This window comes from Gallus gallus, chromosome 1 (assembly GCF_016699485.2).
Source record: "Gallus gallus isolate bGalGal1 chromosome 1, bGalGal1.mat.broiler.GRCg7b, whole genome shotgun sequence".
Taxonomy (NCBI): Eukaryota; Metazoa; Chordata; class Aves; order Galliformes; family Phasianidae; genus Gallus; species Gallus gallus.
In genome coordinates, this window is record NC_052532.1 from 40147000 (window position 1) to 40171088 (window position 24089).

General features: G+C 41.3%; 1 protein-coding gene across 1 annotated transcript in view; it reads right to left on the minus strand.

Annotated features, from left to right (window-relative positions):
• The window catches only part of LIN7A (lin-7 homolog A, crumbs cell polarity complex component), a 47984-nt gene extending 25185 nt beyond the window's left edge, over positions 1-22799 (minus strand). Inside the window, exons 1-2 of the mRNA XM_004937594.5 lie at positions 22696-22799; positions 4383-4501 (exon numbers count right to left, since the gene is read on the minus strand). Coding sequence (XP_004937651.3) covers positions 4383-4501; positions 22696-22738 — 162 coding nt within the window. The 5' untranslated portion in view covers positions 22739-22799. The remainder of the gene's footprint in view (positions 1-4382; positions 4502-22695) is intronic.
• Positions 22800-24089: the final 1290 nt, after the last annotated feature.

A 24089-nucleotide genomic window follows, 5' to 3' on the forward strand; every position in this document is an offset into this window, starting at 1 on the left:
CTCTGTTTTCCATGTACCTTCGCATACTTTCCATGAGGATCTACTCCAAGACCCTGCTGGGCATGGAGGTAGAAATGACTGGCCTGCAGTTTCAGGTCTTCCTTTTTTCCCTATCTTCAAAGACAACATGCTGTTCCACGCACTATTTTAATATAAAACCCACAACAGTATAGTATTCTGTGTTGACTGCTCCTCTGTTTATAGAAATGATTGTACTTGACTGAGTCCTGTAGAAGTGCTGTTGTGCGATGACCTGACATTTTGCTGGGAATCATATGACAACAAAATAAAATAATGCCTATTTTTGTCTTTGGCTGCCTCAAAACATTTTTATAAACACCACTTGATCTGATTACATTTGGTAATGATAGAGGAAAGAAAAGTGAAGAATGGGAAAGGCAGATATACTTGAATTTTATATTACTATTGAAGATACAGAAATAGCAACTTCAGAATCTACTTGGAAGAAAACTGCTCATACGGAGAACCATGGGCTTATTAAGCTGTAACTCCACTTTCTTGGCACTTCAGTACTGATTACCAAACACAAACGGTAAGTGAATTTCCCACCATCACCTAAGGTATTTAGTGTGTGTTACTCAACTGTTCACTCTAACTTCTGTGCCTACAGCCATTTTAAGGTTTACTGCCAGACCAGAAGTTCATCTATTTTCCCTTTCACTGCCTTACAAAAACTCAAGTCACTGTAGCAATCCAGGTCGCTAGTTTTATGCTCTACATGAATATACCTTCTCAGCATTTCAATCATGCATTCAGTTTTCATGCCTTGCAGTTCATCTACTCTAGTAATCTCCCAGGAACCAGAAGAATCCAACACAGCAACAGCTTTGAATAAATAGCAAAAACACATGGAAGGAAGGGCTTACTGGTATAACAGACAAGATTCATGCATCTTTTGACAGGTGACAAAGACAGAGAAACTTAACTAATTTTCACACAGCTGGTGAGCTTTTGGAACAAGTAATTTTAAAATGCAATTATATATTTTTTCAAAATAGTTTTCCTGTGACCAAATTTGGGTTACCTTGCTTTTTGGTCTAGGTGGTACAGCCAGGGTCTTCAGATGAAAAGAATATACTGAGGCCAATACAAACTTCAGTTATTTCCATTATTTCCAGAGCTAATACAAATTCCTTCCTAGTGCCAGATAATATTTCAGTTGGTGGTACTTATATTTAGTTAATCGAGAACCATTATTCACCATTTCCTGACATAGCATTCTAGAAAAATGCCGAAGTACTCCTATTTAAATTTCATCCATTCATGCAGTCACTTTAAAAAGATTTTATTTCTGTGGAATATTAGTTTGAAGACTTGAATTGGTGGCTTGATTTACTAAATATGTTCCCATAAATACAATTCATTACAGCCATTTAATAGGTTCCTACATATTAGATTGAAACATACGTCATCTAATAAAGTATCCCATACTTTTAAAGGCTAATTAATCATAAAGGTGACCTACTACTTCTGAAGTTAAATAAGTCCTGGTTATAGAAAGGACAAGTCACAGTCAATCAAAACTGTGAGGACTAAAATTATCTTCAATCATTTCCCCTGCATTCAGCCCAACACTAAGTTCCTCTGGGATATAATTTAACAGTGAAACTCACTGGATAGTTCATAATTTCTTAAACTGGTAAAGAAAACATTTATTTTCCAAAGCTCTTCCATTATGGAATTTATTACACTACAAACATCTGCCTTAACTTGCTTTATTAGATTTTCTGATGAAAGAAAGTTAGGCTCAGATCTTGTATTATATAATGTACACATCACACTGCAAATCTGAATCTCAGCATACATTTAATAAGCAGCCTCTTCTTGAATTTGCATACTAATACAAAGTCTTCCACTGCTCCTCACCCCATTTCAATTACTCCTACCCACTGCTGACTCTTGTCTACTTCACTGCTTTCTGCAGGAAAATTGTTCCATACAACTTTCTACGTTTCTTCCAGCTGACTGTCATGCCTCTCCCTGCAAGGTCAGTAACTCTTCTCCTCTTCACTATGTAGGTGCTAAGAGAGGAAATAAAAAGCTAGTCTCCACACTCTCACAGACTGTACTTGGGGTTAGAGAAGATAAACACCGGGAAGGAGCATTTGCAGGGAAAATTCTGTCTAGCCTCAGCTATTACAGCCTCGAATATGCTCAGAAAAAGACTGCGCTCTTCAGTAAAGTAGCTCTCTGTCTCTCAATAGCTCCAGAATACATGAAGGACATGCAAGAAGGACAATCCTGATTAACTGCAAGACCCAGAACAAATTTTCTCCAACTCTTTACTGCAGTGCTTGGAGAAGTCTATCGATTCAACATGGCCAGAATATTCCATGCTTTTCTTACTCTTTTTTTTTTTTTTTTAACAGAAGAAAATCTTTGCCAGTATTTTCCAACAACTTTTCAACTGGTAAAAAAAAAAAAAAAAAGTGTTACAATCTAAACATTTGCCAAAGGTTTAATGTAAGTAACTGTAAAGAGGAGCCACATGCTGAACAATCTTAAGAACTGCCAATCTATATATGTCAATTCCTCTACTCTCCTTGGATGAAAGGAGTCATTATTGGACATTTTATACTAAAATGTTTCTTCTATGAAAATACTTTTATATGTAGTCATGAATGATATTAATAATTTTCTTTCTTTTGTAGAATTTTGTTCTCTAATGGTGATATATTAGCAATTAGACCAATTTGTTATATTGGTCTATAAGTACGTAATATTAAATATTTTAAAATAAATTCTTTTTTTTATGAAGTTGGTAGAACTGACTTCATTATTCATCATCAATCGATTCCTGTGTTACAGGCATATTAGGGTGACTATTACTTGGCTGTAATACTCTAATAGCAATTAGATTGTCGGGCATGTACAAGCTATCTTTACATAACACTCTACAAAGACCTTTTGTGCCACTGAGATGGTTTTGTCAAAATCCACTTTCAGTTCACTGAACTGAGAGTGCATTTGTCTAAAACATTTCCCTACTTCCTAGGCTCCATACCTGTTTCAAAAAGCTTTATGTCTGTTTCTGTTAAGAGTATTTTCCAGAGAAGGATATAAATTTGACAAGATTTCACTGATGATGCTCCAGAGATTGAAAATTCCCGTAACAATCAGAGTGCCAGACTCTGCTATCTGAAGAAAAAATAACAAAGCTCTGCGGTCAATTAAAGAAGCATTTACTGAGTTAAATGAAAGGACTAATCAGAATATCAGCTTTACAGAGTACATAGTGCCATTATTTATTGTCATCAAACACTATTTGCTTTAGAAAGCCTTGAAAACCCTCATTTAACTTAGGGGAAAACTCCCTCTGTTTCTCACATTGAAGAATATACTCCAAGAAACAAAGAGTGTGTTGCATTCTGCTTATTAAACCGTTATCTTTCTTCCTTCCAGACACTCAACAGTCCACTCAATCAATGTGCTGCTGTTGCCTAGTTATCAGGAGGTTCAATCCTGCTACCACTGGGGCAACATTAGATTTGCCATTGATTTCAGTGAGGGAGGATTAGTTCCAGCCAATAGATAGACAAACTTAAACAGAGTTTCTTACAGATTTTCTGCTGAAAGTATGTTATCGTCACTAAAACATCTAGAGCTCCTTCAGACTGGCAGACTAACAGCATTTAGTATTAGTACGTAAGAAGTCTGACGCATTACTTTATTAATTTATGGTTTCTGTCCAAGAAACTTCTAACAGATGTATTAATAATTTAACTACGTTAAAGATAAATACTACCAGTATGTATGTGAGAAAGTGGTTCCTTCTTCTCTAGCTCGACTAAAACAAAACAATAATTTATCTACTGTTGGGCAGAGCTCAGGAAGGCCCTTGACCATACACTGATGGGTAAAAATCACAATTCTTAGTAATTTGATAAAAAATTAGTACATGTGCAGCAACACCCACTGGGACCTGATCACTGACTACAAGATTCATATTCGCTTCAGTTAACTTCCATGCTTACGTCATTTGTCCCTTGTGGCACTTTTATTGTACCTCACACCTGAGTTCAAAGAAGAGGAACTTAATTTTGCCCTCACCCAACTCAGCATGTCCCCATGTGCTGTATGACTTAACACAAACCTTGAAACAGCACAAGCAGAATGCTAAAGTAATAATTAAACTCTTTCTCCTTATCAAGTCTAATTGCCTCAGGCTTGAGGCCTTGCTGATGCAACTTTTCTGCATCTGCTTTTCAGTAATTTCGTCTTTCTGCACTGCAGCAGGTAGCATGACACATCTCACATCCATTGTCCTCTATATAAGGTACTGCTGCTTCTCCAGCAGTATACTTTAATTTTTAGGACAGAGGTTTTATTCTCAGAAATAACTAAAAATTTCTGTTCCATACCTCTCTAATAGCTGTACAAAACTCACTCTGCAGCACCTTCTTTAGAGACTGTAGCTTATGTACTGGTACTTCCCCAGATTCTTGCAGTTTCTCCAGTAATTCAATTGCTCTTGCAACATCTGAGTGGAAAAAGAAAAGAAATACAAGTTAATATAAACAGAGGTTGTAAATGCAACAGTGACTAAAAGGGAAAAAATTACAGTGATTTTAAATTTAAAATCCACTGTAGAAAGAACTACTGTACTAATCTTGTTATACCAGGCTTAGATAGGCATCAACGCTACTGCTGAGAGATCCAGATCCCCACGTATAGACCAATGGGGCACGTACACATACAACAGACACACACACACAGCTGCATTCTGAACTGTAAACCTCTCCTGGAACAAATCTACCAATTTAAAGCAGCTAATTCACATTTGCAGACCTGAATTTTTTCTTATTTTTCTGCACAGAAGCAGCACAGAAACAGTATGGGGTCTACTTCCAGAAAGTCTGCAAGAATGAAACTGAGTCACTGAGTCACAGAACCAAAGAATTGCAGAATGGCATGGGTCGGAAGGGACCTCAAAGATCATCAAGCTCCAACCCCCATGCCACAGGCAGGGCCAGCAACCTCCAGATCTAGTACTAGACCAGGTTGCCCAGAGCCCTACCCACCCTGGTCTTGAATGCCTCCAGAGACAGAGAATCACAGAACGGCCTGGGCTGAAAAAGACCATAATGATCATCTACTTTCAACCCCCCTGCCACGGGCAGAGTTGCCAACCACTAGACCAGGCTGCCCAGAGCCACCACACCCTATCTGGGCAGCCTGCTCCAGCACCTCACTACTCTTTCTGTAAAGAACTTCTCCCCCAACATATATAAGCACACTCCAACGACAGTGTCTAATAAAAGTATTTGACCTTTTCATAAATCTAAGTCTTCCTATCAATTATAAAGAAAATCTTGAGCTTGCTAGTGAACAGTAAATAAGAGTAAATATGTAAAGCTCTTGTCCAGGTCTCCAAAGACCTATGCTACATTACCTGATTTGCCATGTAAAACCTGTGTAAAAACCACATAAATACGTCATTCCAAAAGTAATGCCTCCTTTTTATTTCCATGGGAACTACAACAGAGTGCTGTCATGGTAATTGACAGAGCAAATTCTGTTGCAAAACACTCTTTTTCAACATAGTCACCACACTTACCAATGCATTTTTGACAATGATGAACAAGAGCCTGCATGCCATGCTCCTAAAAATCTGCACCAGTGGTGGTGACCCACTGTCACCACTGCTGAAACACACCACCACCACTTCACATCCACTGACTGGTCTTCACAAACATTCAGTAAGTGCTGATGAACATCAGTGAGTGCTGTTTTTCCACACGAAAGAATTCAATGACACACCTGTGCTTCATACACACTTCCATGTCAGACACCATTCTGTCAGTCTGCTCCTCCGCTGTAATTTCTTACACAGCAACAAAATTCAATGGAATACTGGCCAGAAGGGTCAGCCTCTACTGCCATACCAACATATATCTCTTGACATGACAGGCCAACAGAATAAAACAGGAGGTGTTACTTTTGGAGCACCCTCATATGTGAAATACTTTGTTTTGGTTGCCTAAACTCTCCTTAAGTCCGTATATATCACCAAAGGCACGATCTAGGTGTTTCTGAAGAGCAATCCAGAAGGATTACCTTAGTAGACATTCAGAGTACTGAGCAGGAATCTGGACATATTGACTCGCTCCCAGGAGGGAGGTGCATGATACACATCTCAGTCAGCTTCTAAATGGCAGAACTTAATAGAAGATTTTCTCCTCCTGCATCATTTAGTGCTACCTTTCAGCTCTTCCTGTAAATTCACTGTTATCACTGAACAACAGTCTTGATCGTGTGGTCATTCTCATGTTCTTCTGGTGTACTCTAAATAGCTACCTGAGCTACTATTGGCCAACTACACCATTCTACTAAAAATAGGTCTGTATCCTAGTGATTACATGCATTCCTAGTACTAAATGGTAAAACAAGTATTCAAGGTATTCTAATTCCGTGTGCTAACTGCACTCAGAAGAAATAAAATCCCTCCCCAGTCCACCACATAACTCCGCAACAACTACAATGACTACACAGAGCCTTGTGTAATGCTCCAGTCTGATGACAAGAGTTTTACTGTTTCTGACTAGGGGATTATGTTAACTGAAACAGTTCTTACAATCCTTGGCTTGTAGCTGAGCTATATTGACCAGATGTCATACATATAAAACACAGAGAAATAAAGAAGAGGTGGCAGAAGATGAGCTATAACAGGAATAAAATCATAATAATGTATTTGTAACAAAATAATTATTATCCATCTGCTTCAGTGTTAGGAATAGAGGAGATGATGTCTCCAAGAATTTACAGTTTAAATGAAGAAGATAAGTAATTATTTAGCATGTTAGGTTATGCCACAATAAGTTAACAACCAACTAATTTTCGAACCTTTTAACAGACATTTGTCTACTTGCTAGTTGGTAAGAACTGCTATGTATTTCATTCTGCACAAAGCAATAAGATCATTTATCATAAAGAATCTCTCCAACAGCTGATCATAGCAGATCAGATACGACTTAGGAAATTCAGATATTCTAAGTCAGACTGGCATCTTTTCCAGTACTGGTTCAGGGAATTTTAGAACTGTCTTTCCCTGTCACCAACTATATCTGTAGAAGGCTGGGGCCAGAGATGACAGATTGATTACTATTTTACAGTTGTGTAGAAGTTTCCTCACCATATCTGAACATTTTGTGTATAACTTTGTATTTGCTTTTGGTCCCGAATTGAATGATATTCAATGAAATAGCTGTTCTGATCCAGAAGAGAACTTAAATAGCTTTAGATAGATTGATCGATATAAAATTGTTAAGTACGTGTCTAAACATTTCCCTAGGGCATGGACCAGGTTCCAACAATTAATCACTTATAAACAGGGAACGTTACAACACAAAAGGTAAGTTTTCATCCCAGTTCAAAAGCCTGGCGTGAAGTCAATGGATGTTTAGTATGCAGACTCCTATACAAAACTGGTCACGAAGCTGTCATTTGTCAGTATCAGTTTACTTCGTTTTGTGATTAAGAACTGGCTTGGGGTAAAGAAAATTCCAAATACCCTGGAAGTACTCTGATTTCCCTCACTTCCAAATCCATCCAGTGAGCCAGAATGCATGAATGTCGTTACCCAAATTCTTGGTTCTTTATTCACCATATTTGTTAACAATAATCAGCTTGCTTTCTCTCTCTTAGGCACGTGGCTTGACCCAATTTGGCAATGACTTGTGCAAAACCGCTTGCAGTAGAGAGAATATGGAATAATAAAGAGCTTCAAGGGATAAAAATACAGAATTAAAATGAGGCATGTGTTCAGGGCCAAAGCTGTTTGTTACACGCTGATGCTCTGTCAGGAGCGAAGTGAAACAGTTTGTGCAAAACTAAAACTGTTTAAACATGAGTGTATAAATGCGATCTCGTGAAATAGCCTGTATTTCTTTCCATTAATAAGACTGCCGGGGAGACTTGAATGAACAATTGCTCCAGGAAAGCTTAAAAAGTGAACTTGCTCAATGTAAGTGAAGTGAAGCTTTTTCCTCATCCTTTATACAAGGCGAGTTTCAGATAAAACTAAAGTAAGTGCCAGCTCAAAGAAGTGATGAGGCTGCTGCTGAGGCAGATTTCAAAGTTACCATGACAAGAAAGCAAGCAGCAGGTAATCAATCCATCCCTGTCAGTTACAGCAATGCCACAGGTTTCCAAAGGGCTGCTATTCATCTGCTGGGATACTTTTCTTGTCCCAAAGCCCCCTTTGATTACAAATGTAATCAGCTTTCCTTGCAAAAATTATCACCAGGAAACTGCTCTTGAATAACATTTTCTTGCCTATTGGTGAAAAGCACGAATTGATGAAAAACGAATGTGTTTATATAGATACACAATACTCGTGGAATTATGTTAAAAGCAGTTATGTTCTATGCAAATTAAGCACTCAGGCATTTTATTACTGATTTGCCCTTCTTTTAACCTAAGATATTTTTGGAACACAACTGGAATTGTGAAATATATTCTATCCATTTAGAAATACGAATTCCATTATATTTACATTAAGCTGATGGTAACATCATTGACATCTATCCTCATTTCCCACATTCATATCACACAGAAATTAGTGGGAATTTTGAGTACCAGCATGGGTGGAATTATTCCTCTGTATTCTGTGATGTGTACACTTGGAAAGGAATATTATATTATTTGTCCTCTTTTTATATCAAATTCTAGCTATCTTTTTTTTTTTTTTTTTTTTTTTTTTTTTTTTTTTTTTACCATTTTCTTCTGACTTCCTGATACAAAAAGAATTTCTTTCTCTCCTATTCTGTTTAACATTCGCTTCCCTTTTTGCCTTCTCATCATCATGCTTGCCTACAGCCTTTCAGGAAATAATAAGGTTTCAGTGTGGTGGATCATGTTGTCAGTGAAGTCAGGGGGCTGTGGGTGGAACACATTTTATCAAATGTGCTCATCAAAAGAAAAGCGTGGCTCTCAGAAAAAAAAAACAACAAAGATTTCAAGTGCTCTTTCTGTATTAATTTGAATGAATTTTCATTTGTACTGTTATTGGAAAGAAGCAGTAGGTTGCTATTTAAGCATGAAGAAAGGGAGATGTCACTAGAACATAGAACCAGCAAAATACCACACTGTGATACAAGTGGAACATTCCCATGCAATAATAAATGAAGTTGAATTCTGTATGTATAGCCACATACCAGAGTGCAATTAATAGAAAGGTCATTTTGCTTAGTTAATGCTTTGCTGATTGTCCTATTCTAACATACTGTTTTCACTAGCTGATTTTGTTCAAATAGATAAGCAATATACAATGTAGATAGATCTGTTGAAGTTGATGGATGTTTTTAAAACTAAATGTTACTTCTATTATTCTTCAATTCAGCTTTTACAGTGTGAAAGTTAACTATGAAGCCATGCATTGCAGAAAGAACCCCAGCAGGTCTTCACATCGTGGTCCTCTCACACGACTGTTAACTTTGGGTAGACAAAGTTCCTGCGTTTTGTGAATGCGATTTTACCCCAGTATATTTTGTGCAGGCTTTAAATTTGCTCCAGTTTAGTCAGATACGCTACAAATGACAAGAAAAAACAATAGAAAATTACTGTAGTGTATTAAATGCTTCCCATCTAATACTCTTGAAATGCTCTTGAAAATGAATGTACTTGCATGACTTATAATGCAAAAGATGAAAACTGTTGTACATTTACCAGCATTTACCCAATCTTCCTCTCATACTGATCTACGAGCAAGTTAAATGTTGGTCTGCAGTCCTTAAAATAAATATATTATCCTCTGACTTAAGAAATAACTAAACAGATGATAGTATGCTCTGTAATACTAGTTCGGATGCAAATAGTAACTATTTAGAAACATACAAAGGCTGCCCACGTAAGTAATGCCTCCTATTTTATTCTATTGGCCCACAACACCAACAGGAATATGTTGGTTGAGGTTGAAGCTTTCTGACAGTAGTCCGTTACACGTTGTTGCCGTGTGACTGATGGCAGCAGGGGGGCAGCCTGACATGGAAGTGTGTATGAAACAAAGGTGTGCCACTAATTTCTCCATGTGAAAAAATGGCACCCACTGACACTCATTGATGCTTGCTGAATGTTTATGGAGACCAAGCAGAGGCTGTGAGCATGGTGCGGCAGTGGTGGTGCATTTCAGCAGTGGCAAGAGCCAGTGTGTTACCTTCACGGGTGCAGATTTTTAGGAGCACAGCATGCAGGCTGTTGTTCATCAGTAGCAACAATGCACAGCTAATGGTGGTGGCTACACTGAAAAATAGTGTTTTGTAGCTGAGCATTTGCTCTATCAAATAGTGTTATTGTGCTCTTTGTATCTGTTGCAGTTTCCATGGGAAAAAAAGGAGGCATTACTTGTGGAGCGACCTATGTAGTATTTCTGTACTCTAATAACTACTCTGGAATCATGTTGCTGGGTTGCTTCTCAAGCAACAATTTGATGATCACTTACTTATTAACGAGATGAGAAAATAGACTTCTCACCTTCCCGAAGTCATTCAACTGCCTCATTCATTTTAATTCTGGAGAACTTAGATGAATTAATATGCCAGTTATTAGGAAAAAAAACGTGCTGAATAAATACCATGCTTTGGTACTTCAAAGAGGTGGAACATCACTACAAACTGACAGCAAGGACACTCAGTAAGTCTTCACTAGCTTCACTATGGCATTACAGGAAAATAATGTTGACAATTTTCAAGCTCTATTTCATTGTGCCTGAAGACCTTTAATTAGGCTGAAGGTGAAGAATTTGCATAACATAACAGGTATGCATAACTGTCAGGTTTTTATTCCTCCAGTATTTTTGTTAAGGTTCAGTTGCTCCTTTACAGCTTATGAAAACACATTTCCAAATTCTCAATGTTATTCTACTTTTTATCATAACTCCCCATACCTACACAGGGTGATCTTCAAATACTATCAAATGACAGTAGGTAATCAATGGTTGGGCAATTAGAATTCCAGTGATTAGCGAAGTTCATTCATAATTCATAGCCAGTAACCCCTTATCTCTGTGACTTCTTGGTTAAAGCACAAGCTTTGGAAGATTTTCAGCTTGTACCTTTTGAGAATTTTCTGCATTACCAGAGCTCTGCTGTCAGCTGCTGCTTTGCATAACATGACAGTTCCCACCTGGCGTCAAATAGCAGACTGCCCAATGCCCAGTTCATCTCCTTACTAATGGCACAGGGCTATCCTGAAACAAAACAACTCTTCAGTTAATACATTTAATTTAACTGAAACAGTTCAGGAAAATGAAGGTGGAGAGCAGCCTTTTTTGCCTATTTAAGTTGCTATGTTTGTCTTGCCCCGAATTTTATACTAATGAGTAAGCATAAAGGTGTACTTCACGGTAAATCAGACTTGACGTGCAGGAAACAACATGTTAGGCTGTTACGATATAGCATTAACTTTCAACACTCTATAATGTGTATTTGTGAGGTCTATTCAAACTAATTACCTATCCTGGTTTTATCAGTATTCTGTATCATGTGAAAGGCTGTGGAGCTGTGTTTCCAAGAGGAAGATACACCGGGATATACTGCATTTCCCAGGACACTCCTCACGATCTGCAATTCTGGGTGACATTCTTTTACCTTTTGTAGTAAATATGTTATCTATCCTTATCTTAATTGAGTTGTTTTTCTTTCCTTCTCCCCAGAAGGGGAGAAAAAGGCCCCTGTCGTGCTTGAAACTGTGACATTATAGCAGTAATATCAGTGTTTCTGATATATTTATAGTGCTATTGATATAGCTTTATATTTATGTTTATGTTAGTTTATACTATATGGGTAGCAGTTATAGGTTTAATGCAGCATCACTTCTACTCCTGTGGTTAAACATTACTGTGAATGCAGAAATAAATACAACAAAGAGCAACCAAATCCTCATGATTCACCTCATGCTGAGGATTTCAACTCACCACAGTTCTACTGCAGGCATCTACAGCTCAGCTTCTCACCCCAGACTGTTGCTACTTTCGATGAAGAAAAACACTTTCAGGCTACAATTCATCTGACCCATTTTAGATAAGATGAATCATATTCTAGGAGCGCCTGTTCTCTCTGTTGACTACAAAGGGAGACTAGATGATTAGCTAAGATGTAAATGCCTGCATCCTACGTACATCATGGTCTGATGAAATCCACTGTTATTGTCCAGATTTACAGCGAAGAATTCTTGCAAATTTACCTCCATGTGGTACAAAAGACACCACACTTGAGAACAGTCATGTTCAACAAGAATAATGTCGGCACGCAAACCAATGAGCTTTTTAGTAAAAGGTTTTTAAAATGTCTCAACCAGAAATCTGATGGATTTTATTTATAACATATGAGGAAAACCAACCATGGAATAAGATTAGGTATACATATACACACCCATTGCCCGCGTCATGCTCATTTTCTTTGGCTATTCATCAGATTCTATTTGAGTCTACATTTCTTTTTCTGTATGTTGGTGATACACTCAGGTTTTTCTGGCTCTAGCTTCTCAGACACACCACAGGCATACAAGCCCTCTGCTTCCCTCTGCTCGTGACCCAGATGCTGCATACCCCAAGGCACGTTAATCACCACGAGCGTTCGCAGCAGCTTTGGCAGGAACACCTGAATATGACAGTAGAAGTCTGATATGTTTTGCAAAATAACTTACAGAAAGGACACTTAATTTGCAAGGAATGTAGAGTCACTGATGATACAAAATCTTTCCATCCAGCAGCCTCAACACTATAAAAGGCCCTTATGATTCTCTTCAGCAATTCCACTTTTCCCATTTCAGGAGTACAACCTGAAATACTGAAAGTGTGTCATCTCAGGCACCTGAACACCCCCTTAGCTTGTTCAAATTCAACATTCAAAAAGTCCCTTTAACTGAAGAAGTGTGCTCCTTTATGTTCTTGGAACTTCTCAATGTCTACTAATGTCTGAGTAATCCTCCCCCTTCCCACATGATAAGATTTAATTGGTGATTTCCATTCTCCTGTTCAGTTAGGGCATTTTCACAGCCCTAACCTACCATAAAGGCTAACTGGGAGAACTGGATTTGCTTTACCTTGGCCAATTTTTCTGGCATAATCATTAATCCGCACAGGTAAAGTCATTCCTCAGTTTTTACAATGAAGCCTTCACATAACTGGTGTACGTCAGAGGAACGTCCTTGGTGATAATGTTCAAAATTTATTCTTTTTTTTTTTTGGTGTTTGAAATACATCCACAAAGTTCCTAAAACTGTTCAGTTCATCAGATCCTTTGAGAATGTGACCTGGTACTGTCACATTTCCACTACTGCTTTTTAAAGGAATTATACTAAAACAGTACAACTTGAACTGATAAGTAATTCAAGATCATTTCAGTATGACAAATTTCCCTGGTTTTTATTAAAACTGGGCCTGAATAGTAATAACGCAATTCAGAATTTTCAGAGACAAGCATTTAAAATTAACCTTAAAAACTAATAACTAATAATTTTTAAAAAAATAAATAGTTATGCAATTTGTATCCTTCCAAATGAGTAGTTTTGTTACAATTTCTAAAGCAGTGAAGGTGAGGAGGTGCATAAATGTAAGTTTGAGAATTTTCATCAGCAGATTTTGCCATCTGTGAGTAACCAAGACAAACACCAACCCTGTGACAGCACCCACTGCTTTTGTATAGAAAGCTTTGAATATAGCACCAGTGTGAAAACGAGTTTCCAAATTATCCCTTAAGAGAAGGGATTAAAAAAATGAAGTTGAACATGCAAAGAATAGACAAACATTGAAAACACTGGCATGTTCTGGCACAGTTCTTTAAAAAGAATGTCAGATTTTTCCCCTGCATTACCTTGGGAGAAAACAGAAGGGAAGGTAACATTTCTTTTTTTCTCTCTGTATATAGATACAACTTTATACTGCTCAATTGTGTCTGCTTTTTGTGATCATAACTAAGATTTATGGACAGCTACTCAGTGCTGAATAGAACAGATGAGATGCGGTTCTTGTGCTTTTTCTGACTAGGGACAGTTGGCTGTTTGTTTAGACTTAGCAAAAAAGTGAATGTTGTGTTCAAATATATAGACCTTGTACATGTTATAAATATACATGTATATATCCATTCATTCAAAAAAAAGAATGAAACCCTCATTTCCAACAGGAAGCATAATACTTCGTTGCTTCAGAGTTTGTTACTGTAGTTCTTAGTCCTCCTGTAAGGACTTCTAAAAACCCCAAAGTTCTCAAGTGTTTAAAGCAGTTATTTGCCTTCATAGGAAATGTAAAATAGCGTTTTGTGTTGACTTTCTGAAGGAAAAAAAAAAATCAACCTCTGAAGCAAAGTTAGAAATCCCTGAGACATTCAGAACTTCAGCAGGGTAAGGATCTGGCTTTTAAGAAATAAGTTCCTACAATCTGAACTTTGTGAAAGTAAGGGAACTGTATGCTCCTTCCTGTAGCTATAGGTAACCTGCAAAAAGATGCCCCAGCAACTCCACCAGCCTCATCGATCTCCTGATGACAATATCTCTTAGTCTTGTAGGATTCGTTCAGCAGAAGCCACTAATCATGCTGGAATGGCATCATTTTAAATGCCAGACAGAAGTGCACTGGGCATCTTGCTGAAACTACAAATGTGAACACGTTTCACATTCTGATCCAAGATTAAAAGTAAAAAAAAAAAAGGCTACTACAATAAAATATACCAAGAACCCTACTTAATAGAATACTTGCTTTTGTGATTTAATCAGTAAGCATACAGAGAAAACCATTAAAATCAGGGCAGGAATTAAAAAATTTGACTAAGCCCAAGAATTATAAAACAGAAATAACTACAATGAATAGGTTTGTGCAAACAAAGAAAAACAGGATGAAAACCATTACTTGGATATACTTTTCTCTTAGCTGAATTGCACTCTCATCTCCCTGCCCAAGCAAAAGTATGTATTAGTGTGTCCTATGGCACACTACAAAACATAAGTATTGGCCATATGGGCAAACTCATGCATTACCCACACAGATACTTGCAGCGTGCTTTTTGTTTGCATCAGAGCGATTTTTGTTGGCAGGGAAGATGACAGGAAGGGGAAAAAAGGCACCAACCGGTGCCTCTCAAAGGGAAGCAAGGTTAACTTCAGGATGCTAATTCTCCATCGCAACAGGCACTGTGCTGGAGCCAAGGCAGTTGCTCTCACTTTCCTCTCTGTTCATGTCATTACCAGTCTCCTGCTGTCTCTTCTCAGTTCTTACCTCTTCAGCTAATCTGAATCTTAAATCTTTTTATTTTATTACCAGAAAGATGAGAAAGATGGCTGTGGGCTACTGGCAGTTGTACATAGTTGCAATGCAAATCTTCACTTTAAGTCTAGCATCGTGATATTATCTTCTGGGCGTTTTTAGGTGGTTTGAGACTCCAGTAAGACGGCAGTAAAAAGATGGCATTCATGCAATAGAATGGCTGTGACGCAGTGATCGCATACATACACCTAAGATAAGATTCCCTGGTAGGCTCAGGTAACAAGAAGAAAGTTAATATCCTTTCTTCAATTTTAGTGGATTTAACAATATTACTTCTTGCAGATGGAATCCCTCTGGTAGCTGGCTACATACTAGCCATTTCTCAAGGCAGGGAAAAAAACTGTTGAGGATGCATATAGGAAAAGCTACAACAAGAAGGCAGCAAGGAATAAAATCCTCTGGCATTACACCTAGGTGGTACATAAATATGCCAATGGTAGATCTCAACAACTGCTCACGATTAACTTACAACTAGGAAAGAGTATGATCTCAGAAGAAAGGCACGGCCACTTAGATTACTGTTGCAAGTTATGAAGGAAACTTTGAAATGGGAAACCTCTGTGAGTTTTGGAGTGCAGTTGTTTGGTATCCTACATGTTGAACCATGCTGAGAACAAGAGCAGGGGAACTAAAACACTTCTCAGGTTGCAGCCTGATATCACAGCAAGGTAGGTATCTGCCTAAGATCTAAGGAGCACACCTGTCATGTTTTAAGATGGCTGTACTGTTAGGAAGCAGAAGGTGTTGAATAAATTAGTATAAATTCTACCACTATTACCACTGGATTACAAGATAATCAGACATTACACTAACTCTCTTTTCAAAGAGTGCTTCATTGATTTTAAGGCCAACATCCTCTCTTAAAGTTTCTACGGTCTGTCTCTGTACGAGAACAGATATGTTATCCCTTTATTCCTGTGTTGATTCAGTAAATAGCATTTGGCAGAAACACTACTGCCAAATCTATTGGAAGCTGATGAAACGATGGTAAACAAGTTTCTGAGGGTTAGTACTGATGATGATGACTATGGTGATCTATATAAGCTATTCAAGTACATTTTTCCTTAATGCCTGATTGCAGAGGGATTGACACCTTATTATCTGGGAGATTTATCCTTTTTCAGAAAACATGGTTGAGAAAGAAAATTAAAGAGTGAGTGGATATAAAGGATTAGTGTTTAAACTTGGGGTTCTATTAAAACGAAACAGTAAAAACGTAATTTTGTTTCAGAAAAAATAAATTAAGAGTCTATTTTGAGCAACGCTCTTCCTTATTCAATTACCCGTGTTTACGCAGAAACAAATCAATGCTTTGATGCTCCGTGTATTCCTGGATACCTAATTGTTCCATATTTTAAATAATAACAATTCTCCATTCTCTTCTGGAAAGTCCACTTTTCTAATCAATTTTTTCTTCTTAAAAAAAAAAAAAAAGAACAAAAAGACCTATTATTAAAGGAGCACCGAGGTAATGACACCTCATTATGATAAGCATTTCCTGGTGACTTAGCGGAACTACATACAAGTATGGAGTTCAACCATTCTATTTCAAACCATGGAGAAAAAAGTTCTCACAAAAAGTTCTCATCTCTCTCTTTTTAACATAGCTGAGGTCTGAGCTTTTGGTTTAAACACTCAGGAAAGCCTCATCAGAATGCAAATGTGCACTTCTGAATTAAATCTGCTCATCTGAATAGAGAATCAACTGTTGAATATTTCTTATTCCAAGGGTGAATCTCCAGCAAATACCACAAGGGAAGATTAAGCCAACTTAGATTAACTTTGAAAATGCTTGGGTTTGTACATACTTATACAGTTTACAGCACATTAGCATTATTTTTTAAATGTCAAAAATGCATAATGTGAAATAATTTAGACTACTATGCATCAAAATAGCACCCCTTGTGCTTTCTGATCTTATCTCTCAACTTGCTGCAAATGGTCAACACCTCACCCTCTCTGGAACTTGTCATGGACACAATCCATGCCACCAAGCTTCAGCAGAAACCCCACTTGAAGAACGAGACGCAGAACATACACATGCAAGTTCTGTTTATCACTTTATTCTGCAGAAGATTAACTCAAGTAGGCTACAAGGATTATTTTATTGCTACCATATCTATGGAATTTTTCAGCCTGACAGACCAGGAGGAACGTGAGGTCCCTGAGCAGTAGGGGATCAGAGGTGTCTCTCGCCACCATTTCCTGACTCTGAAAACAGTTACTGACCAGTTATACGTTTCTGAGGTAAACACGACTGGAAATGTCAGATATTCCCCCTCCACACTCTACAAAAGTGACAATGTTAAAAACTGCGTCACAAAGGCGCAGCTCTCTGGAGGAAGGCAGCACCAGAGGCCCGCTGTGCCTGGCACATGCTGGACATGATGCAATGAACTTTTCATTCACTTCCATGCAACGTGACAAAGCTCAGTTTCAACGTCCCATCATCAGGAGCTGCCACATCAGGCCTGAGGACAGAGCCCTCTCCTTGGTGCCCAGCCTGCCTTGTGACAGAGCTCATGCAGCAGTATGCCCAGTCAACTCTAGAGGCCAGCCTTCTGCTGCCTTGAGGCCTCCAAGGATCTCTAGGAGACTCAACTACATTGCACATGTGGCTAACAAACTCTCAAACTGCATGGATCTTCAGAAAACACCCTTATTACCTGCTTACCTTAATCCATCCCTTCAGATAAATACATGGAAAAAAAATCAAATATACATTGGCATATTGATGGAAAACAAAAAAACACATTACAGACTGAATCCAGAATGGTCAATTCTCTCTGTGTCTACAAACAACGGGCCTTTTTTTTAGCCTCGGAAGAATGAACTTGATTATTTATATGTCATCAGCTGGCCTACCAAATAGAGGAATGTTAGACTTAAAGTGCACAGCACTTGCAGAAGTATTTTTCTCCTTTAGCACGCCAGGCTGGAGAGCAGTACAAGAAATCTCTCTGACAGATGGAAACACTTTGTTGAAAGCCATGCAGGGAGCAGCATAACCGCTTAACACTGTTTTGAAGGGCTTAACCGCACCATAAAAGATAGTTGGCCTTATGCTGCACCTCTGTCAAGGAGTATATTTCACACTTTATGACTCTGACTTCATCTTACTGACGAGTACGTTATACATTTTTTTCCAAAGACAATATCTAGCAACTTATACTCAGTACCACTTCTGTTGTATAGAAATATGTAAGCATTGATGGGGAAAAATCCCCATGTATATAGGTTATGAGAATGAAACGAAAAATGACAAGATAAGAGAAGGAAGGAAGGAAGGAAGAGCCCTCTAGCAAGCAATAATGCATGCAAATGGTCAAACGTCATCTGGTCACATTTCATAGAGTACATCTACCTCTGTTATCAGCTCGTGGCTGACAGCCATCAAATCAAATTACAAATTGATTAAAATACCTATTTACTGTCATTGAACATGGTGCTTTATTAAGGATTTTCAGGACGTTATGGTACATCCATCCCTTACACTAAAAAAATTCTTCTTTGAATTCTTAAAAAACCAACAGAGATTAGCTGTGTGTCACAGCTCAAGAGCAAGAAGTCTTTCCGGTTGCCTAGGATATAATTGAAAGTGAGGAGAAATTTGGTTGTCAACAGCCAATAGCTATGACCTTCTCGTGAAACTTCAGAGGGATTAAAATATCAGCACTGTATATTCAGTCTATTCAAATTTCTTCTTTTATCCTCAATCACATGAAGAATTGAAACCACCAGTGGCATGCATGAATAGTAACTATATAAAGAAAAACGTAAGAGGACATGGCTTATTAATAAAAGACAGTTGAAAGCTCTCCTTCAAATGAGAAATATTTCCATGCACTTAATCATGCAATGGTCTTTGCACAGCCTAATTGTACAGAATCATCAAAAGCAAGAAGTTTTGACAAGCGCTCTTTTAAAGCCGCCATTTTCATGGTCGGGAGCAAGGAAGAGTGACTGAAGTTTTGCAGCAATCTGAATAAATAAATGGTCAGTTTTCTGCCAGAGCAGATTTTCATCTCGGAAGGAAGAGCACAAGTCAAATGTTATGTAAAACAAGTTTGATGAAGACTTCTGCTGCCAAACTACTAAAACAGAGAAAGTTCAGAGCGGCACACACATTATGCCTAGCTAGCAAGACGCCTGCTTCAAACTGTAGGCCTCTATATGACCACTCCTAAAATGAGTGCCAAGGGAAGCGCAGAAAGCTGCTCCCTTCCATCACATACCTTGGAACACTGTTATTTGCAGAAAATGCTTCCATTAGACTGTGCTAAGACACCCACTGAGTGCCTCACACCCACTAGGAGCTTCCTGTAGCTGTGCAGGGCTTTGGGGAGAGAATGGCAACAGAATATGGTCACCAGAGAGACACGAGATCTGCCTGATGATGGGGAGTGTGGCCACTGCTGGTCACTGCAAGGCTGTGGCACACTGAGGGTACTGTGAGGACAGGCAGAGGCAGTGCTGCTGCTCCAGTACTGAGAACAAAGCACAAAGTGTGACAGCAAAAGTGCACACTTCCTTCTGGCAGAGACTGACTGAGCTGCTTGAAGACACTCAGTGGACAGGCTCTGCCCCTCACAAAGCTCCCAGGCACAGGCACATGCAGCTCAGCCCAGAGCCGTACCCCCTCAGCTCCAGTGCTTTACATCTCTGCACTGAAGCACTGGCTGATTCCCTCCCCTCTTCCCAACAGAGCACCACACAAAGGTCAGGCAAAAGCCTTGGAGATTAAATTGTAAGTGATTAAAATTTCCATTATTTTGTGAACTTGTTCCACATATTAAAAAGCCCTAATGGAACTTGCACACATTTGTGCAGGTAGAAAGGCACATGATGACAGGAATTAAGGAAATTAATTCCTGTGCTTTGGACTGAAGTAATCTTCCAGAATGTAATTGGCTTTCAATCATTCACACACAACATGCCCTTCACCTTTAAATGGTAATTCATTTTACCACACGATTCTGAATTCCCCTTGTGTCAGGTGCTAGGAAGGCTCCCATCCCAGCACTGAACAGAGCATGCAGGTTTTGTCCGGGAGCAGACGATGTCGGGGCCTAACTCAGATTTCCAGTGTATGCATCTGTACGAAGTTTTACTATTTCTGGACTCCTTAGTGGGGGGGAAGAAGCAAACACTTCCTAGCCAGAGACAAAGCAGCCATTCCCTATGCAACACATGGCAGTGAGTGCTGTCTCCTGTGCAATGCTCTCTATCTTCTTGCTGCACATAGCTTCCTGTGGGGCATGGTCAAGTGGATACAAGGCTACAACCCTTCCTTGGGCTGGGCCTACATCACAGCAGAGCTGCACAAAGCGTAAGTGACAGTAAACATAGCTGTGCCTGCTTTAATAAAAACAACTGAGATGTGGAAAATCACACTGCATAGCACTTTCCTGCTTCCTTGGCTGTGAGAGAAAGACTACAGAGGAAGTACCTGGGAGCACCAGGCTTGGGTTGCTCCTGGAGGGTCAGCCCACTCTCTCCAGCTGATGTAGTAACAATCTGTTATGGGTGACAAAGTGTATCTCACTGACAAAACAGCCTTCTGCAGGCCAGGTGCAGTATTTAAATCTATTTCTTCTTGCCTGTAGTTCCCTTCTGCATGTCACATCCTATTGCTCCGTGATGTTGGATCTCCTCACACTACTGTCAGCCCTGGCTGGTGACCAGGGAGTCCATAACGCCAGCACCTCTGCCAAATATTTAGGGATATTCTGGACACTGACAACAGATGTTTACATTTAAATTGGGACTAATTTGCATTTTTGTGTATCGCGGATCTTTTAAAGCACTGTGTTTGTGATGAAAAGGAACGTGTAATTCTGAAATAGTAATACTTTCCTTAGAAAAGCCAGGTTTGCTAATGGATTGCCATCTGTTCAGCTCTTTGCCAGGAAATAGATTTGTCCTGCTTACTGAAAACAGTATTAGGGTGAAACTGTAGATTACACAGTGGATTTCTGAACAGTTTAATTTCAAGCGCATGCCAGCACTTTGTTATTTCAGTGAGAATAATGTTAGATTCTCCTCTTCTACAAATGTTGAAATTAAAACTATCTAGCAAACTCTACTTAAGAGTACAATAGGAAAAGGTTCTTCACCAGAGGGTGGTCAGGGACTGGAACAGTCTCCCCAGGGCAGTGGTCACAGCACTGAGCTGAGTTCAAGGGGCGTTCGGACAATGCTCTTAGACATAGGGTTTGATTTTGGGTGGTTCTGTGTGCAGCCAGGAGTTGGGCTCAAGGATCCCTGCGGATCCCTTCCAACTCAGGATCTTCTGTGATTCTGTGAAACTCTGCAGACTGGTTTGTTATCGGTCAGGTTCCAGTAAAGGCGCTTGCACCATCTTTCTCACCTTGAAACTGGGTTCATCAGGCTTCTTTTGCATAGGATTTACAGGAAGACGCTCTCTATCTTGCTCTGAAAGCCTGTCTTAATCCTCTAGAAAGAGCACGTAAAAGAAAAAGCGGCACTGGCCTAAATTGTGCTTTCAAGAGTACAAGATTTATACATGTTCAGAGCCGCTCAGGGCTCCTTGATGGAAGTTAAGAAGAAAGATGCATCTGCAACTCAAGAAACTGTTTTGGGAGCTGTGCGACCTCTTTAACTCACAGAGCCACAGAAGCAAAACAAATCAGACATCAGGTTAAGTCCTTCTCCTCTGTGACCACAGAAACTGAACAGCATTTCTGCTCGGCGCAAATGCATCGCGAGGGAGTCGTCCAGTTTTCACAGCCCGGAGGCAAAAACCGAATTTAAACAAAAGTTCATGATTTCAGCACCGCTTTTCATTACCTCTGTCAGGCTGCTGATACAAACTCAAGGCTAGCGCAACATCAACTGCTCTCTCTCCGCGGATCGAGCAGCAGCCTACAGGCACACGCAGCACCCCGGCAGAGTAACATCACACAGAGTAACACCGTTACCGTCAGCGCACAGCCACAGCACCCCCGCACCGACCCCAAGCTCTGCGTTCCGCCGACACACGCGCCCCTTCTCCGTCCGCCCCAAGCGCGGGGCCGCCGCCGGACAGGTGCGGATGTGCGCCGCGCCCCGACCGCGGCTCTCCCACAGCAGCGAGGCGGGGGGAACAGGGCGCACGGCCGCGGGGCACCTGCGCGCAGCCCCAGCCCTCGCCGTGCAGCCGTCGCCGTGCAGCCCTGCCCGCGTCCCCCGGCCGCGCGGCCGCTCCCCCCAGCCGAACAAACTTTCCTCCCCTCTCCTCGCTTCAGAGCCCCGCGGGGAGACCCTGCCCGCCCACCCGCCGCCTCCAGCCCTTACGCCGCGGGGACGGGCGGGCCGTCACGGCAGCGCCCGCCGCCCGCCTCGCACGGAGCCCCGCGATGCTCCTTCGGGCCGGGCCGGGTCGGGCCGGGCCGGGGGACGGCAGCCGCCGCTCTTACCTCTGTCCAGCGTGAGCGGCTGGACCGCGGTCAGCGTCGCCATGTCTGCGGCGGGGCTGGAGCCCGAGTGACGCGCGGCTCCGGCACCGGCGTGGAGCGAGGGGAAGGGCGGGGAGGAGGCTGGCAGGGAGAGGGGGCGGAGGAGGAGGGTGGCTCCGTGGGAGGAGGAGGAGGAAAAGGAGGAGGAGGAGGCGAGCGGGGCGGAGAGGGCGCCCAGCGGAGGGCGGCTCAACGTGGACGGGGCGCCGCGGTGCATCGTGCGCAGGGCGGCCCGGCGGGGCCCGGCGCGGGCTGCCGGCATCGCTGCGGTGCGGACCCGGGCCTGGCGGGAGGCCGCCGCGATCGCCTCAGAGCGGAGTCCCGGGGCCCGCGGCCCTGAGGGACGGGCGGCGTCGGTGACGGCTTTCTGGGGCCGGGGGCGGCTGGCGAGGGGCGGTCCGTCTGTGGCCCCGCCGCCCGGGGGTGCCGCAGCGGAGGGATAGCGCGAGGGCGGGGAGCTCCGCAGCGCCGCCTGCGGGAGCGCAGCCGAGAGCTGCCGGGAGAGGCGACGGCGGAGACCGTCGCAGGGCTGCGCTGCACCGGCGCGCCCCACGCCGCCCTTCGGACGGACCCACAGTTGTGAGCCCCGTTTTCAGCCGTGTGCCGCGTCTGGGCTGCTGCGTGCTCCGGGCCGTCCTCAGGATACCGCACGGTATCTCGTAGAACGCATCCAACGCAGTTCCACAGCTCGGGCTTGAAAGGCAGAAAGGGGAGAGAGAGATCGATCATGGGTGCGTCGTGATCACCTCGTGCGGGTGGATGTGCTCAGTCTGTACAGGCCTGGGAGCGCTCAGCTTTCAAGCTGGGCTTAGCACTGGAGCTGTACAGGGCTGGCCAGCAGCCGGCTGGTTGTGCTGGCCGTGCACCCCCGTCCTCAGCCCGGAGCCAAAGGGGAGCCGTTCTGCTGCCTCTCCAGAAAGGGAGGTGCAGTTGTGCTGCCTTCCGGTGTGGGCAAGCGTGCAGAGAAGTGATGGTGAAGAACTGAGCCCCCTTTGCCTGCTGTCCTGTGTGGTACCTGCGCTGTTGCACTTGCCCAGGAAACACCAAGACTGGGAAAACTTTAATCCAGAGGGGAACGTAGCACTCTTCCTCTTGTTCACTGGGGAGCTGACAAAACACAGAGGATGTGAAAATACTGCACGAGCAGACTGTGCATTGCTAACGGCTGAAATTGCCAGGGTATTTAAGTGGTAGTACAGGTAATTAGGGAAGCTGTGGAAATGCAGTCACTAAAAGTTTTAAGTGATTAAAAATACATATGGCAGTATTAAAATTAGACAAATTTAAATAATAAATATGAGCCACCCACTTCTTTTGCTCAACTCAGATCAGCACAAGTTTCTCTGATTAGTAAA